General features: G+C 42.5%; 1 protein-coding gene across 2 annotated transcripts in view; it reads left to right on the forward strand.

The window, feature by feature from the left end:
* ADAMTS14 (ADAM metallopeptidase with thrombospondin type 1 motif 14) overlaps nucleotides 1-19,912 on the forward strand; it is a 136,469-nt gene that overhangs the window by 35,540 nt on the left and 81,017 nt on the right. For both annotated transcript variants that reach the window (XM_075610750.1, XM_075610751.1), the window contains exon 4: nucleotides 276-472. In XM_075610750.1, the coding sequence (XP_075466865.1) occupies nucleotides 276-472 (197 nt within the window). The remainder of the gene's footprint in view (nucleotides 1-275; nucleotides 473-19,912) is intronic.

A 19,912-nucleotide genomic window follows, 5' to 3' on the forward strand; every position in this document is an offset into this window, starting at 1 on the left:
CCTTCTCCCCTGCCCATTTGATCATTTGTGACCATTTCATTTTCAACTTTCCAAGGCCCTCTTCCAGACCTTACCCAACTGTTGCCCAGACCAATGCTTTCCTCAATTAACTCCATATGTTCCTCCATCCGTAGGGCTCAATTTCTCTTAAAACATGCTGAATGAAAAAAGAACTGTGTGAAAGTGTAGATTGCTGCTTTAAATTAGTTAATACAATTATTATCATGAACCTCAGGGTTGGTGACCTAACGCTTCCTGTGCCTGTATCCTTTCAGTTGCCAGGAGCAGATTGGGTGATCTTCCGCACTCACTTGGCCTGATACAGGACAGGATACAAGAAAATGAGCGGAAGAAACGACACGCCAAGAAGGATGACTATAACATCGAGGTCCTCCTGGCTGTGGATGACTCCGTTGTGCGTTTCCATGGGAAGGAACACGTACAAAACTACGTCCTCACCCTCATGAACATAGTGAGGTTTTTCAGAACTTCTTTATTTCAGGTTTTCACCTTTTTCTTTGGTGTGTAATGTCTAGCGAAGGGCAGTGGAATCATTTGAGTGAAATAAGCTGAGCTAAAGCTAGTGTCCAAAATGCACCTAGTTTGCTTCTCTTTGCCCTTATTCATTATGTCCGGCCTCTTATCTCATGAGTGAGGTTCAAAAGCTTCCCTGATATGGATATGTAGCTTGAAAGCAGGGGTGGCCTGCTGGGGGCCCTTGAGGACTGGAGTTGGCCAACCCTACACTAGAGCCAAAAAACTAATTAACGGCCATTAACAATTGCACTGCAGTAAATCTTTAGTACCTCCATGTTTTAAGGTGGCTCTTGAGGACTGGAGTTGGCCACCCCTGCTTTAAAGCATATTGGGTAAAAGCTTTTGTAACGCACAAAACAGAGGTTATATATTATGTCTCTGTTATGTCTCCAGGCTCCAAACTAGTGCCAAAAGGGGTGGAAACATGCATTTTATTATATAAATCTGGTGCTATTTTTGAACTAGTTTTAGAGCCAGGAAACACTGATACATAAATCTATATTGTTATACAATAAGAAGACCAATGTTAAAACAGGTTGATGGGAATTGGCCAGGTTTAGTTGGATAATTGTGCATCATGTTAACCTTTTTAAATATAGTAAGGCTGGTGAGCAATTTTTAATACAAATTTATACCAATACATTTATTTCCAAGATATTATGTTGACCAGGATTTTAAAAATAACTGGCGAATGACCCTTTTTCAGTTAATAAACTGATATATTTTTTTTATCCTATTTTTCCGAAAAGGCTACTGTTTCATTACTCCCTTTATGCGATACAGATATTTTCTCTCTCATATTTACTTTAATAAATACCCTTTTCCCAAAAGAGCTGGTAAAAGTTAAAAACAAGATTTATTTTAGCATTTATCGTTCCAATGGTTTTCAGCGCTTCAGTACACTCAGTATTTTCCTCTTTCGGTATGTAGGTTCCAGTTTTTCTTACAATGCCAAATGCCTTATGGACGTCTTGAAGTTTAGATATTGCAGTTATCTGGGCCCCAGATGCTGCCTTTAGAGAAATTCTTCCCGTTCCATTGTCCTTCCTGCTCTTTTATTGGTTGCTTGTGATCTTACAGTATGCAGAAACCAAACATTGATTCTCTTGTCCGACACAGCTGAGACGCGACATTATTGTTTTTATGGCAAAGCGTTTCTTCAGCACCTGTATGTTTATATTCGCTCTGTTGTTTCTCCGTCCCATCAGATTACACTTGCATGTGGGGGTCATGGTCACAAACGAAGTGCAGCCGTCAGATTTGATAAACAATTCCAAGAATGCATTAATAATGGATTTTTTGTAAGCTTTGAAGCAAAGCTAAACATTACTACGCAACATTCTCCGTAAGACAGAAACTGCCCCCAAACTCCCGATAAGAAATGCTATGGCTTTGGAAGAAGTTATTTGTTATCTCACCCTCTGCCAACATTGAGGCACGTGAAGAATTACAATTGATAACAATGATCAGAAAGAAAAAAGGTGCTGTGAATGATAGAGCAGTAAAAATTGGGAGCTAAAGCAACAGTGCAGCCGGCACAATCACTTTTAGATAAGTGAGACCTCTCACACCTCAGAAGTGGAACTCTGTTCTAACACTGGGTGACAGAAAGAGGCCCTGTGGGATACGCTCATCATCGCTATCAAGAGGCCTTTGAGTAATAGTTTGAGTTTCACCACGAGCATGAGGGGTATCTGCAGAGTGTAGGGGTTATTTTGGACATCTTGTTACTACTGGGGAATGATGTGCATCCTTCTGAATAGGCTTTCATAGAGCTATGTCCCACATCTCTTGTAAAAGTCACACTTCTGCATTATATTAACTAGGGTAAGTGCTTATACTTCTTGTGTGTCTCTTGACCAAAGATTACATTCGAATTCTGTAGTGCACCACTGAGCTCACCTGCAGCATGAAGAATACAAAAAGCATCCAAAGAACTATCACTAGCGATGGAAACCTTTAGCCATTGGGTTGCCATGGTAATACTAGTTGTAAGACTAAAGCCAGCAATTGTTGGGGTGACTGTAGGTCACTGACACAATTACCATAAATACAAGTCAGTCCTTGACCACCCATTTGATCATTTGGGATCATTTCATTTTCAACCTTCCTGGGATAGGTCCTCTTCCAGCCCTTACCCAAGTATCACTCAGAACAATACTCTCCTCCATTAGCTCCATCTGCCAGGCTCCATTTTTGTTAAAATATGCAGTATGAAAAAGAACTGGTTTCACAGTGGCCAAAAAAACATCATGTTAGGGAACATTAATGGATTTGTCTGGGGTGAAGGAACGAGAGTTGGAACGTCCTAAAGACATTGACCAGCAAAACAGGGTTTGGACACAACACTAGAGTATAGTGAACTGTGCTCACCCCTCAATTTTCATACAACCTATATTCACATAAATGAATACAATTACAAAGCATTGCTGTTTTCTATAGATGTTTGTTTCCTAAAACCTCACACTTTAAATATGCTTATCCTCCCTGCATTGTAAAAGATTGACAGTTTCATAATAGTAATAACGTTGCCACAGTTACAAGTTAGAGACTTGTGCATAGATCAGTTAAACCAAACTGTGCTGTGCAGAGAGAATTATACCATTGTTGAGTCTTCGTACTTAAAATATGTTAACAATCTCTGAAAAACCTCAGCAAAGCAACCTGTACTTTGTGGTCTGAAAGACCCATGGGGATGAGAGGGTAAGCTAGAGTTCGCTCAGAAAGGAGTTAGAAATGCATGCCAGCTACGATAAATCAAACCTTGAACAAGACCACACAACTAACACTAATCCTTATCCTATTAGTCAGGACATAGCTGAGATGGTTGTAACTACTGCTGATTTTGTGACAAGTTATGAAGCGGACTGGTATTTTATTTTAGGTGGTAAAATGCTAAATAACTAGGAGCTTTAAATGGCTAAAGTAAATGGGTTTGCCTAAAATAGTGCATGAAATCTTCTAAATGTTTAGACTCTGGGCCCTGCGTCAAGGCACAAACACAGAGTCCATGTTTGAACGTAAAGAAAGTGTGTTTTAGACACCGTGCTCAGTTGTGTTGTGGCATAGGCACGGATCGTTTCTTCCATCTGATGCAGAATTTTAGACTTGCACAGTATGTGATATATCTCATTATAATCTGTGCACCTTGTAACTCCTCCCCAACTCCTCCTACTGACTCTCCCCAAGGTGCAAGCTTGGGCAGAGAGACACAAAATGTGATACATCTTATTATAATCTGTGCACCCTGTAACTTCCCCTCCCCAACTCCTCCTAGCGAACAAACACAAAAATACCGTGCTCTACTCTTAAAAATTAAGTACCCTTAAAAATAAAAAAAAATAAAAAATATACAGTATATATACTTAAACAAAAAGAAAAAATGGGGCGCTCCCTACCTTGTATGGCGTATAAAAGTATAACGCCTATGGGTTAGTGTAGAAACCAAAGAAGTGAGTATATACTAGCCCTTGTCGCAGTTCTGCAGCTTGACCAAGAAGAAGATGCAACCCAGGATCTTCTTATAGCGGCGATGGATACGGTGTGGCGGTCAGCGCAAGATGTTGATCTCAGAAAATAAAGAGATAGTGAAAACACATAAAATTAATGCATGTATTGAATGGACGCAGTCTGTCCTTGCGTAACAATGGTGGAAGAGGGAGGGGGGAGGGGAAAGGAAAGGGAAGGGGAAGGAAGTGGATGGAGGGAAGAGGGAATGGAGTAAAGATATTTGATAATAATAAAATAATGGAACAATAATCATGTTTCAGTGACTCACACGACCTTATGTGAGACCCTTCCCTCAGAAGCAGATGGAAAAAAGAATAAATCACTGCATATAAATGCTCCAGCAGTGGGGGATATAAATAAAAGAACAACTCACACGGCCTTGTGTGAGCCCCATCCCTCAGTGAATAAGTGCTGTCAGTCTTTCTAAGATCAGTCACGTCTCCTTTCTCAGTATCTCACAGTGGAGACCAGGTGTGGATAACTCCTCTCCCAGGTGCCCATATAACAAGAAATGGGCAGAGCCTGGATTAATAACAATATATAATTTATTCCAGCAATAAAGATAAAACTTAGGAGCCCTCACACACAACGAAAAACAGCCCAGAGCCAGCCGTAGGTCTGTCCGGTAGACCCTTTCCTTCCCGATGAGCTCCCACTAGCGCGTCCGACAGCGGGACCGGTGTCGGAGGATCTTGCCGGAAGTCCGGCGGCTGCCTGGGTCCTACACACAATGAGCCCCGGCAGGGAACTACGCGTTTCGCAAGTAATGCTTCATCAGGTTCCTTAAACGCAAAGTAGCGTGCTCAGTCCTGCTTAAGGCCGGGTCCCTCAGCTCTTCAGGACCCAACTAGGGGACCCCAACAACATATGTAAGAAAAAGAGAACGCAGAAAGGCACAATTCCGGTTGTAGTAAAAAAATATATAAATATATTGTGGGCCACAAGACCCAATTCGAACATACATACAAGATATGATTCATCAACATCAGAGGGTGCAATGGAATTCTGGAGGCAGCCTGTCGCGACTGTGGATAAATCCTTTGGAGTCCCGTTGGGAAAGGCGCATGTAGTGCTCTGTTGATGCTGGTAACCAGCGGGCTCTCGGCTTCCCTACTCCCCTACGCGCTTCCTGGGTTCTCCTTTCACAGCCGCATCACGACGTCTGACGTCACTCGTGACATATGCGAAAAAAATGGCACTCAGCCAACTCCTCTTACACTTATCCATACCCACCCTGTAACAGCCCTATTTCAGGATCCGGATGGGCGTATCGCCACGTCTAGCTCTGACCTAACTAACGTAACGTTCAGTCCTATAACGGAGCTCTGTGGATGTGCGTTGTTAGAGGGAACACCTCTTCTGCATATCATTAGTACTAACGTTCGTTACAGTAACGCAAGTTCTCGTTACGGCTGAAGACAGCACTTAGTGAGCTTTGAAGATCCCCGTTAGCACTTAACGAGATGTTAACGCCTCTTTAGGTCTAGAACGGAACTGTGTGGATCTGGACCTAAGATTTCCAAAAAAGGGCAGTGCCCGGATGCAGGCCTGCAATGGTGGGCGGGCTGGGGAGGGCTTCGCACAGCAGCGGCAGACAAAGAACCCTATAGGAGAGGATAGCTAGGAGTGGTGGGTAAGCCCTTTAGCCTTGGGAGAGCCTAGTTCATAGACAGTACCAACAAAGTGAAGTTATTCTTGCAGCTGCTATGCTATTTCCTCACTAATCTGTCTGGGTTCTGATTTTGGAATAGCACAGACATGCCCCTTATCCCTCTCCTTCAGTTCCTAGTGCTTAATACTGCAGCATTGAGGAACAGGGCACATTTATTCCCAATATTTTAGGACCCAGAGGGACCAGTGGGGGAATTTAAACAGCAACATGGATGTTGCATCCTCACTGATCCTTCCTCAATTACCAGTGACATAATCCAATCATATATACAGTATTCATATTTGAGCACATATACTGTACACATACACACATTGTGAGACTACTTTATATAAAGGGTGTATGCTCAAACATTATAACAAATTGCAGATTCTTCATCCTAGTAAGCCATAATATTTCTCCCACGAACATGTTACTTGCTTTATATAATTAATACAATACCTGTGTTTTTATCCAAGTTTCCCTGCGGTACCTCAATTGTACATTAAATAAATATTGGTGGGTCAATGAAAAACATGTTGTTTAAAAGTACTATTTTTAATGTTAATCAGGATATTAGTATAGTGCATGAGACCATATATCCTACGACACAATTGTATCTACATAATTATCTAAGAAACTCGATATGTGGAACAAAGTGTGGAAGACAAGTCTGATTAATTGTTGCCTTTTGGTCGCACAAGCTGTGATGCTTTGGAATAATAATGTAATTATTGCTTGTCGACATTAGAAGTATATACAAAATAATATTTTCCTTGTTTGCGCGCATAATCTTAATTAATATCTGTGATGGAAACATGGTACAATGATTTGAGAGGCTGAAATAAGATACGTGTATGGAGCATGTGGGTGGACTCTAGTGTTTCTTTGAGTAGTGTATGGTAATTGTTACATTTGTACCCAACCCTAACCTTTTCCTAATTGTAACAATTATGTAGAAACAGACTAGATTCTGCTTTTCCTGGGCAGTATGAAGCATTGCACTTACAGAAAAGAAATTCCAACTTTCTTAGCATACCAAGACTGTTCCCATGTCCTCATCTACTTATAGGCTTTGGGCTTTTCTGTTGGTCCTGGCTGGTATGTTTTTTTTTAGAAGTGCCACCAGTTCCTGCCACCTTAATCAGATTAGAGTGTGAAAAATCCTCCTGTCAGATTTGCACAGCCGGTCAACTTTAATCTGTAACAGTTACGATTTGGCATTAGTGGGTGGGCTGGTATTCTACTACTGAATGTACTCCCCTATGGAAGAATGCAGAACTGTGAATACCATGCAACGAATTAAACCCTCTGTGTCTGTCACCAAGTCACAGAGCTCACTTTCTACAATGTAGCAATGGGAAGTGGTTCTTGATCATGTGTAACTTCAATGTCCTTGTATGTAACTTTATATATGTGTGCTGAGTTGGTAACCCAAGCATGGGTCATTAGTAATATATTTTAACTGTCTAACTAACTTGCTTTCCCAATTTTAATAACCGTCAACCACTGCCTCACTTATCTTAAATGACTATTAGAGTCTCACACTGTTCGGCAGTATCTGTTCAAGGGACAGTGTATTTAGCAAAGCAATATCATGCAAGCCCTTCACGGTAGTAAAAAGGCTACCTAACTGTTTGGGCGAACCTAATGAAATATATATTTCACCAGTCACCATTGTTTTCTAGTTCAAATTCGCAACGCAAAAAAAAAATGGCCTTGAAAAAAATCCGATATTTACTTTCAAAGAAAATGGAGATTTAAAAAAAACATAACATTTTGAGAAAAAGTTTGAAAAAAGGCAAAATGGAAAAAAAAATGTTTGATTTTGCCACAGTTCATTTTTGAACGCAGATTTCTCCAGAGAATCTATGTTTCAAAATATTTTTGGGGTTTAAAAATTCTATAGAACTTTTGCAGTTTTTCTCTTGGTTTCTTGACAGAATATTTATTTATTTATAAAAATGTTTTACTAGGAAGTAATACATTGAGAGTTACTTCTCGTTTTCAAGTATGTCTGCTAATGCCCGGTCAGCCCCGCTCTGTTCCTGCATACTGAGTCTCACTCAGTGAAAAAATATATTTATATATTAATGAGTGCATGTGTATATATAATAATGCAGCAACCCCCTGCAAACTATGCCCTTCATCCCCTTTTTTCCCTACAAGTTTGGACCTGGGGGGCCTTTAAAGCTAAACTGTGTTTTTTTCAGATCCCTGGATCCCATTAGTACATGAAATACCATTGAAGTTACCTGTATTACTTCCTGGTATTTAAAGGGGATTTAAATAGCAGTCCAATAGGAAGATGCAACTGATGATGTTGCAGCTTCCTATTGGCCCAAGATTTGGCAGTTTTATTTTGTTTCCCCTGGAGGGAGATTTAAACCCAGTAACTTTACTGGTAATTATCTCGGGAACCGAGGGGGTTCGTCGGAGCTAAATAACACCTCTGGTGACCCCTCCGGTGAATATCTCAGCACTGGCGACCCTTCGTTTCCTATTGTGTAAAATAAAAATGGTTAAAAAAAGATGAGTAGGGGGATTGCTGTTTTAATCTGCGTCTATTCCAGTATAGCTCAGTATAGCTCTACCAAGTAGTTGTAGCGCAGCGATAGGGTAATATAAGCAGGGCTCGACAAATGCACTGGCCCACTTGCCTGGGGCAAGTGCATTTTGCTCGCTGCCGTATGTTACCTGCAGCGGGGTGCGGCGGGTGGCGGCGTCTCTCGGCATTCTCCTGCTTCTCCCCTGCAACTTGCGACTTTCTCCCCTGCAGCTCCTGTGAAAATGGCTGTGCGGCGTCAAATTGTGCAGCGTTGCCATGACAATGGAACGCTACATGATGTCACGACATCACGTGGCGTCAAGTTGCCATGACAACTTGACGTCACGTAGCTTCCTGATGTTATATCAACGCGGCGTCATTTGACCATTTTCACAGGAGCTGCTGGTTGCAAGGGAGAAATAGGAAAATGGCGGGAGACGCCGCACCATGCCGCCACCGCACCCTGCCACAGGTAAAACTTGTGAGGGGGGGGTGAGTTTTTTGGGGGGCGAGTGACTTTTTGTTTTGGGCGAGTGTTTTTTTTTTTTTTTAGAATTTGTCGAGCATATTTGCCCTGCATATAAGTACAGCTCAACCCCATATAACGCTGCACTTGGGGTCCAAAGAATCACATCGCGCTATAAGCGGATCGCATTAGAAATAATGTGCAATTGTATGCATTGTACAATAAAGTATTTAAGACACCAATAATCGTGTTGCAAAGTATTCATACATACGAAAATTGGGAGCCACGCTTGCATCGCGATATAAGCGGATTCGCGTTGTAACGGATCGTGTTATAACGGGGTTGAGCTGTATAATAAAGCTGAAAAATCTCCTGTAGCCTTATTACAAGTGAGACATGGTGACTGAGTTGCTATAGTAACACTGAGTTAGGTCATCTTGAGAGCCCTCTCAATAATTCTTTGAAGTTTGTGATACCTATTTGTTCAAACAACATGAAAGGTATGCCGAAATTAGCTTGAAAGACCACATACATGTAGGTTGCTTCTTCAAATGTAATAAACACTCAGAAATGTTCCTTCTTATAGATAGGTGCAAGAATGTGTGTAATGGTCAAAATATGTTTTATGTATGTGCTAAAACTTATTATTGAGAAGTGTTACTTGAACGAGTATCAGCACAATCTTTGTACACAGCTAGATACATCTTTGTCTCTAGACAGGAAAATACTTTTAATTAAGTAATATGTCTAATCCTGGGTCAGTTCGCAGTGTATTATATATTTCTGTATTTTTATCACATCAATGAAAGTAGGAAGAGTGACTATTCTGATGAGTATATTTATTTATTTATAAAATATTTTACCAGGAAGTAATACATTGAGAGTTACCTCTCGTTTTCAAGTATGTCCTGGGCACAGAGTTAAGACAAATAATACATGGTTACAAATACAGTTACATAAATGAACAGGGTATACATTACATACAAGACATTGCATGCACAGTTAAAGAAAATATATGTTATGGGCGAATGAAACAGTTACAGACCAGATTAAAATGTGAGACAGCCTTGGATTTGAAAGAACTTAAACTGGTGGTGGATGTGAGAGTCTCTGGTAGGTTGTTCCAGTTTTGGGGTGCACGGTAAGAGAAGGAGGAACGGCCGGATACTTTGTTGAGCCTTGGGACCATGAACAGTCTTTTGGAGTCACATCTCAGATGATAAGTGCTGCATGTGGTAGGGGTGAGGAGCTTTTTCAGGTAGCTGGGTAGCTTGCCCATAAAGAATTTAAAGGCAAGACAGGAAAGGTGAACTTTGCGCCTAGACTCTAGTGATGACCAATCTAGTTCTTTGAGCATTTCGCAGTGATGTGTGTTGTAGTTGCATTGGAGAACAAAACGACAAATTGAATTGTAGAGGGTGTCAAGTTTGCTAAGGTGGGTTTGAGCTGCCGTGCCATATACTATGTCTCCATAGTCAATAATTGGCATTAGCATCTGCTGTGCGATACGCTTTCTGACCAGGAGACTTAGGGAGGATTTGTTCCTGTAAAGTACCCCTAGTTTGGCATAGGTCTTGGTTGTCAGGGTATCAATGTGCATTCCGAATGTTAAGTGGGAGTCAAACCATAAGCCCAGGTATTTAAAACTAGTGACAGCGGTTAGGGTGGTGTTAGCGTTGGTTCTAATATGGAGCTCAGTCGCTGGAAGCTTTAAAAATTTAGTCTTGGTCCCAAATACCATTGTTACAGTCTTGTCAATGTTTAAAAACAGTTTGTTTTGGGAAATCCAGTTTTCGAGTCTCAAAAAGTCAGACTGAAATATGTGTTGAAGGTCAGAGAGGCTATGGCTGTGTGCATATAGGATTGTGTCATCTGCATACATGTGTATTGAGGCTTCCTTACAAGCTGTGGGAAGATCATTAATGAACACTGAGAACAGTAGGGGCCCCAGAACAGAGCCTTGCGGGACACCACAGGTGATATCCAGGGGGTTGGAGTTAGAGCCTGAGATGGACACATGTTGGGATCTTCCTGATAGGTAGGACTGAAACCAGTTTAAAGCATGCTTCCCTATTCCAGAGCTCTGGAGCTTGTCAAGCAGGATAGCATGATCAACTGTGTCAAAAGCCTTTGCAAAATCTAGGAATACTGCACCAGTGAGTTGTCCCCGTTCCATTCCACACTCGATTTCATTGCAAACTTTTAGCAGGGTAGTTGTTATATAGTTGTTGATATTAGCCTACACTGTATGTTGTGCAGATAAGACACTATACTAGGGATAAGGAGTGGCCCAGTGAGTAAAGACACTGACTGGCACAGAGTTTGTAGCAGGGGCACCTGGTTCAATTCCTGGTTTTGTCTCCTGGTGACCTTGGGCAAGTCATTTTATCTCCCTGTGCCTCGGGCTCCAAAACATAGATTGGAAGCTCCACTGGGCAGGGACTGTGCCTGTAAAATGTCTCTGTAAAGCACTAAGTAAAACTAGCAGCGCTATACAAGAACTTGCTATTATTATACCGTTTTTTCTGGTAGTGGGATTGTTACTTTCTGTGCAGACAGATAATTTGCCATATACAAATTATATACATACCAGTTCCATTAAAATATGAGATCACTTTTGAAGTTTTTGAGAAGTCTCTTGAGTTATTGTAATTACTTTGTAATTGTAGCTACATTTACTGTTTCTTTGAATGGGAGTAATTCGATGTGCAAAAGTTTCACCCGAGGTCATGACCGAGGCAAAATTTGCCCTTTTCGGCCATCTAAAAAAATTAGCGACCGTGTGAGTTTGCAAGCGATTCGCCAAACATTGTCAACGTGCATTGCCATTTAATTTGTGAAATCCTCTTAAATCTCCAAATTAGTTTAAAACTGAAAAAAAGAAGGAACTGGAAAATGCGGAGCAACTGCTGAGGGAAAGTGACATGGGAACCCGATAAAAAAAGAACAAATATTTTATTAAATCACATAACCAAAAGCAAAAACAAAAAAGTCTCCAAAATCGCCCACGTTTTTCACACCACTCAGGCGCTTCCTCAAGGAGTTTAAGGCTGAGACTATAAATAGGGCATACACGCCCTATTTCACTCGCTGCCTGGCGATATTTCGCTAAAAGCTTGCAAAGTCTAAGACTAATTTTCGCAGCCCTGTGAAGCTTGGGGCAACGTTTTGCAAGGAAGCGAAATTAGAAAAAAAACAAATGCTAGAAATGTTTGCATTGTGGAGAGTTTCACACATCACTAGTCATGGAGGGGAAACCAGCCAGGGATAGTATTCTCTCTAATACTATGATTACCGTGGATATGCTCCTGTAACTCATCACTGAGCAGGGAGACAGATAATTGCTTCATTACCTTCAGTGAGCCACAACGTCGCAATGTCAGTTTTATAGCTTATTTCCTTTTATGTGGCTAAATAAAAGCCGCGTAGCGCACTACCATCTGCATTTCAGGGGATAAATCTAGTAGATGAGAATTTTTGTTCAGATTCCAATAATGTAAATTAAACACCATTAAAGTAAATGAGCTTTATGTACTGTGTGATATACAGTAGTAAGTGGCTTTGTATGTGTGTAAAAATATAGTCATATATGTGCGTATATATACATAGTTACATAGTAGATGAGGTTGAAAAAAGACATGTGTCATCAAATTCAATCTATGCTAAATTTAGACGACAGATACTTTATCCTATATTTGTACTCACAATATATTGATCCAGAGGAAGGCAAACAAAAAACCCCAGTGATACATCATCTAAAGATATCTCATAAGGGGGAAAAGAAATTCCTTCCAGACTCCAAATATTACTCCCTGGATCAACATCCTTCCCATGGTTATTTATTTGGTATATAATATCCATGTATACCTTTCCTTTCTAAAAAGATGCCCAACCTTTTTTTTGGAGATATCTATTGTATCTGCCATCACAGTCTCCATGGGTAATGAATTCCACATTGTAACTGCCCTTACTGTAAAGATTGCTTTCCTTCTGGTTAAATGTCCTTTCCGCCAACCTTAAGGGATGACCCGAGTCCTTTGCACTGCCCTTGGGACAGGGGCACTTAGCTGTGGCAGGCGCCTCCTTGCTGCTGCCCTCCTTCTCCTTCTGAATTTCAGTGTCAAATGATGCCGCAAACTCACCAAATTGACGTTGCACGAGGTCGCTTTGCCATGGTAACGTAACGACATGACGTCATTTGATGCCGCGCTGCCATGTCAATGAGGTATGACGTCCCGTCGGTGCATTCGCGGCATCATTTGATGTTGCGATTTGAAAGGAGAAGGAGGGCGGCAGCAAGGAGGCATCCACCACAGCTACCGTAAGTGCCTTCCCATTAGGCCCGATTGACCCGAAAGCGCGGCAAATGTATATGAGGGTGGACATTTTTGCCGCCCCAAAATGTTGTCGCCCAGGTCTAATGGGAAATCCCCCACTGCCTTGGGATGAATATTTCTTTTGAAAGCTCCTTGTACTGTCCCCGAATATATTTGTATATAGTTATCATATTCCCTCTTACACGCCTCTTTCTAATGTAAATAAATCTAATTTAGCTAGCCTCTCCTCATAAGTTAGATTGATCCCCTTTATTTATTTGGTGGCTCTTCTCTGCACTCTCTATAGCTCCATAATGTATTTTCTAAGGAGTGGTGCCCAAAATTGTACTCCATATTCAAGGTGTGGTCTTACTAATGCTTTATAAATTCAGCTAATTATGTTTACTTCCCTTCCATCCATTCCCTGTTTAATGCAAGATAAGATCTTGTTTGCCTTTGCTGGTACTGCATGACTTTGGGCACTATTGCTAAGCCTGCTGTCTACAACCACTCCTAAATCCTTCTCCATCAATGACTCTCCTAATGTATCCCATTTAATTTGTAAATTGCTTGTTTATTCTTGTTTCCCAAATGTATAACCTCACATGTATCTGTATTAAATTTGATGTACACACATAGACAATCCTAAGTTTATACATGTGTATATATCAAAAAAAGAAGTGATTATAGTAGCGCCACTCATAAACCAGTGAAAAATAAAAAAACCCTACAAAGTGCTCTATTCAAAATACAAAACAATCCTATAGTGAGTAAAATGTAAAATGAATACCGAAAAACTAAAATACACACACTATTCCATATGCATAAAAATTATAAATATAATAAAAAAAAAAAAATCCCTTTGATAAAGTTGCATTATTGTGACGAAACGCGTCAGGGACGTAAATTACGACATTACGTTGTCTGCATGCTTTACGGCCGGAGCGTGCAGGAGCTGTATTGAGGCCTACTCTGATGTCACATTGCGTGGAGGACTTCATTTGATCGCGCAAAGGACGGACACTGTCGGATGCATTGCCTAAGGGTTCCAGTTGGACTGCTAACACGTCACGGGACGGTTCCTGCATCGGTGGTGATAATTTTGTCACAAATTGTTTGTTTATCACTTATACTTTGTAAGTGTTTTTAATCCCCCCCCCCCACCAACCCCTTCCTATCATTAAATGTACAGGATCACAATATTGGGCGTGCGCTCTCTGTTTTCTTTTTGTTTCTATAGAATGTGTGTATATATATACAGAGAAGGAGCAGCTCAGTGAGTAAAGACCCTGACTGGCACTGAGTTTGAAGCAGGGGAACCTGGTTCAATTCCTGGTGTCATCTCCTTGAGACCGTGGGCAAGTCACATTATTAAAAAACATTAAAACATAGATTATAAACTCTATGGGGGCAGGGACTGTGTCCCTGTGTAAAGCGCTACATAAAACTAGCAGCGCTATACAAGAACAAACTATTATTAGTGTGCGTGCGCGTATGTCCTTTATTACCTGTGCACCAAGCAAACTGATGTAGTTGGAGAGATGCTATCTTATCATAATATATATAAGTGTACTGACTGTATAGATATAGTGAGAGAGGTGATGGGAGTAAACCTCCCTCCCCCCAGTGATGCTAGTCAGATGCGCATTCAATATATAAAATATATGAACTCCCAGACAGTGTAATAAGCCCGTAGTCCAAGTTGTTTGGGGAGCACATGTGTATATATAAAATAAAAATACAAAATATAGTGCAATATGTATAAACAATAGTGTGATCATTCAGTCTGTATCCTACGAGATGTGTACTCACAAATTACTCATTCTTTATATGTGTTTTCACAACAGTGGTAATTGGTGGAATCTGTCTGTCTCAGGTGATCTCTTGAGCCCCCCAGGTCTGGTCACTTCAGCTGTATAAGTAAAGGACCCAACATAGTGTGTACAGTACTTGTATATAAAATAATTTTTACTATTAAAAGTGGTAGGAATTGAGGTTTTGGCTTCTGATTCCCAGATATCCCTCCAGTCGTCCATGTCTATTTCTAAATTGAGATCTTCAGCCCACTTCAGCATATAATTGTGTTCTTGGGTAGTTGCATGAGATGCTAATCCCGTGTATATTCCTGAAATGAGTCCCCTTTGGCATCTGCCCTCCCCACACAGTCTCGCAAATTTTGTTAAACTCTGAAAATCTACATTTTTCGAGATTGTCTGCAGTAGGTGTCTAATCTGGAGGTACCCAAAAATGTGAAGGTCCTGCATTTGTTCTTTTTGGGTTGCTTCTTGGAACGAAATAATTGTACCCTTAGCTACTAGATCCTCTGCTCTTGTTATGCCCATTTGTCTAAGTTTCTTAGCGTATTTTTGTGAGCAGCCTAAGGCTTTGGTCCCGCTGCGTCCGGCGGCCCGCGCGGCTGCGGACCACCAGCCTCTTTCCTCTAGTGTGGAGGTCCCTGCTGGCTCCTTCCGATGTGGCTGACTGCGTGCTGTGACGCGTCAGCCGGCCGATGCTGCAAGCTCCTAGTGATTTGCAGCTCTGACGCGTCACGTGGTGCGGCAGTCAGCCAATGAGGGAAGGAGGGGAGGGAAGGAGCTACGGATGGGAGGCGGCTTGGGAGGGGAGCAGGGAAGGAGCTGCGGGGAAAAATGTGTGAGTGTATATGTATGTGTGTATGTATGTGTGTGTGTATGTGTGTGTGTGTGTGTGTGTTGTGGTGGTGGGGGGGTGGACGGCACCACGATCTCAGACCTGGCAAAGTTTTACCACGCCCCCCCCCTCCCACTCCCGCCCCCCTCCCGCTCCCGGCTCCCTACAGACCGCATATCGCGGTCAATTGCCTGTCAGCACGCCGCCTGTCTGCAGTGTGGGCGCGCTGACTGAGGGAGCGGGGCCTTAGCCTACTGGGAACACTGGATTGTTCACTATCGGGGTTAGCAAAGATGGTTTAGTGGTCAATTCATTGTTCCCTCTGCTCCTGGATCAGATCTCCCACAACCACAAAGGAGAATATATACAAAATTTTATTTCAATGGTACTTAACCCCGAGTAGACTGAGCCAAATCTTCCCAGGCTCATCAGATCTATGCTGGAGAGGATGTGGCATGAAGGGGGATATGTCCCATATATGGTGGACGTGTCCAGAGGTCCAAAGATATTGGACCATGGTACAATCCATGATCGAGGAAATAACGGAACTGAGAGTCCCGATAGACGCTCTGACCTACTGTATCTCCTCGCTAAACCAATTGAGGAGCTTCAGACACCTATGAAAACGCTGATCTCTTCCCTTTTAACAGCCGCACGCTGCTCCACTGCGGCAGCCTGGAAGAAGGTAAAGGCCCCTTTTAAGCGCACAGTTATAAAAAGAATGAATGAGGTTAAATTAATGGAGAGATTAACAGCCCAAATAAACCAGAAACTGGAACATTTCTATAAGATTTGAGAGCCTTGGCCCTACGACTAGAAATACGTTGGAGCCTGGACTCCTAAAAGAAAAGCCCCAGAGAAAGCCAAAGGAAGCGAACAGATAACTGAACTAGGAAAATCTCGATGTGTTCAAGTCCTTCTGCCTCGGTTCACCCCCCACGCAAACCCCAACCCCCCCCCCCACTCCTAGTGTCTCCCCTACCTTCCCCCCACCCTGTCTCTTCCTCTTCCTTCTCCCTTTTCTCCTCTTCTTGTCCTCCTATTGGACTCGCTATCTGTTCCCTTCATCTCCCCACTTTCTTACTGGTCAAATGAATTGGGAAAAAAAAGGGGGGATTACAGATAGATCAAATACCCACCTACAAAGTAAGAGACCTTGAACTGTTCCCTCTACAAAACGGGGGAGCTTTGGATGGATACTCAATGTCTTATGTACATTTGGAATGTTTAAAGTAACTGCATGTATAGAGGTGCTCCTGTATGCTTCAGTGTATTATGTGAAAAGTGTCTATCCTTGACCCTAATAAAAATTTTGAAACAAAAAAAAAGTGGTAGGAATGCACTCACATGGTTTCAAAGACAAAACAGCGTTTAAGTAATATCTGGAGCACAGCCGCTTGAGGTCTCTTGGCGTTCTCTCTGCCTCCCTCTGCTCTGCTCGGTCTCGCGTCCCGCACTTCCGGTTTGAATCTCCTGGCTTGATCTGGGGTGGGCGATTAGGTAGGTAGCGCTGCGTATTGCGTCCTACGTTCAGTCAGGATAGTACCACTCTATGCATTTCACCAGAGCCCCCGGTTTCCTCAGGATACTAAGCATACTAAGCACATATTTGATCTAAGCGCCGATTGAGGGTAACACTGGGTTCTGTAAGTGTAATAAGCCCGTTGAGATTGTCCCACATAGTCAGTGATTTACACTGGATCTGTAGTCTAACCAACTTTTAAAAACACAAACATGTATGCATGCTCAATAGCCTTGTATGGTCTTGTATGAGCCTGCAATAATGAACGTTGTAACCGGTGTTTGAATGATGCAGTGAGTATATGCAAAAGAGAAGATTACTCACTTAATATGCCGTGGGTATTCGGGTACTGTCGGCGTGCTCCTACCAAACGAAATCAACAGAGGAACGGAGTAATGAGGCGGAGCAGCTGCCTTGGGAAGAAGTGTGAACCTGACTGCTCTCTTCACGTACAAAAATGCTTTAATGGCACATAAAACCAGTAAGAGTCACCTCCATTAGATATAGAGTGTGTTCCCCAGATACCGCAATATACCCATGCAGGCCTCAGAATATCACACACACATTCTGTTGTGGGACTTCTACATTATGTAGCAAAACTCTCTTGTGTTACATATAAAGTCACAAATATTACAAAACTTCTCTCAGATCTTTATATGGAAAATGCCCATATGTTTCACCATTGTAATCCTATACATTGTATTTCCACATACAGTATACACTATACCAGGGGTAGCCAACTCTAGTCATCAAGGGCTACCAACAGGTCAGGTTGTCAGGATATCCCTGCTCCAGCACTGGTGATGCAGTCTTCGGCTTAGCCACTGATTGAGCCACCTGAACTGCAGCAAGAATAGCCTGAAAACCTCCCCTGTTGGTAGCTCTTGGAGACTGCAGTTGGCCACCCTGCTCTATAGTATAGTAACTATTGAACAATGTTACTTGCAACCAACTGAGAAGCCAGGTTTATTAATTAGAGACCCAAAACAGGGCATTTCCACGTGTTACTTGTATCTATTTCGGATTCGAAAAGCCAAAGAAATTTAAAACGGTATAACGTAAGGATCCCTAGAATGAAGCTTGGCTCGCGTCAGCCGACTTGCTATTATATGGTTGAAGTTCTCATAATATCTCATCCTGCAGCTTTTTCTTAGAAAGTATCTGAGATGTCGAGCAAAGGGAACAAAGCCAAGTTTCTGTAGCTTTCTCTTTCCTTTGCACCTCTGACTAAATAAAAATGTTTAAAAAAATGAGGAGTTGAGTGTGGAAAGAATAATCCCTCTGGTTTGTGGAGGCAAATCTAAGGATTACTGTCAGGGGATAACTGCAAGGCTACTGAATGATGGATTATTTCTGTTAAACGAGCATAACGATTGTCATTTTTCCCTTTCCATTTATACTTCACCTTCATAAATCTTTTGATACCTCTAATTTGGTGGGCACAGCCCATTTTGTTTCTGTTCCTCTCATTCTCCTTTTGTTTCATCTCCCACATACTGTGATTGGATAGAGGTAACAAAGGGTTCTTAAGGCGTTTCAGGTCAGAACCGTGTCAGGTTCCACAACAGCTGGCTCCGTCTGCACTTGAAACGGTGCCAGTAATTTCTGCAGCGTGGCTCCAGTGTGGGAGCTGGTATGTTTATTGTGTTAGTACCGACTTGTGATAGACCTTCTCGCAGGGATTTGGGCTCGGTTACAAGGGAAAGCAATAACCCATCACTGTTGTGCTCTGGAGCAGGAATAAGAACATTTTTATTATTCCTTATATTTGATATTCCCTCTGGGAAACTGGAACCTGCAGGTGTTTTTCTCATCAAGATACAAAGGTTGTTTTATTTCGGGGGGTTTTGCTGGATAGAGGTCCTTGCAGGGAAACTTTACAAATGCCTCAGCTAAGCAGATAAGAAGAGGAGGAGAAATGAACAGTGGCGTGTCTGTTACAGTGATATATTTCCTATTTTTCTTAGCTACTGCTCCCATACATTTTAACTGTTGACAGAAGGCACTTCAATCTGCAGTTGTTCTTGGCACTGTGGGGCCTATATTATGTCAAAAGCTGACTATATAAAGCCAGCAATACACATTGCTCATCTTAGCGCCAGGAGCCCCCCCAGCGCAAACTTTTTTCCCTGCCCACCCCTGCCGGCAGTCCCCCTCTCTTCGCCCCCCCCCCCTCTTACCTCGGCTCCGGTGTCTGCATCATAACGTCACGTTGCCATGGCAACGTGATGTCACATGAGCTTGCGGCGTCATTGGATGCCGCGTTGCCATGGCGACACGTCTAAGAAGCTGCCAGAGCCAAGGTAAGTGAGGTTTACAGAGGCCTTTGCCGCTTCCCCGGCACTTAATTTGTAAACCCCGCTCCACCCGCAGTCAGTCTCACGCCCCCCTGGGGATCACGCCCCCCAGTTTGCACACCGCTTGTATAGAGCATGGGTGCGCAAACTGGGGGGTGCGACCCCCCCACCCCCTGGCCCCGCGGTCTTCCCCCGGGGTTTTCTGGAGCTGAACCCCATTCATTTCAGCTTCTGCGACCCCCAGCTTCCGGAGATACTTACCTCTGTAGGGGGTGCCGGTAGCTTCTCCGCGCGGCCATCAGGGATCACGTACTGGCAGAGTTTCAAAGCTCCCGCGGCCAATGGGAAGCCGTGATGTCATCAGATTTGGCTTCCCAATGACCCGTGTGACGCGGGAGCTTTAAACTTTACCGAGATAC

The sequence above is a fragment of the Ascaphus truei genome, chromosome 8, assembly GCF_040206685.1.
Source record: "Ascaphus truei isolate aAscTru1 chromosome 8, aAscTru1.hap1, whole genome shotgun sequence".
Lineage (NCBI taxonomy): Eukaryota > Metazoa > Chordata > Amphibia > Anura > Ascaphidae > Ascaphus > Ascaphus truei.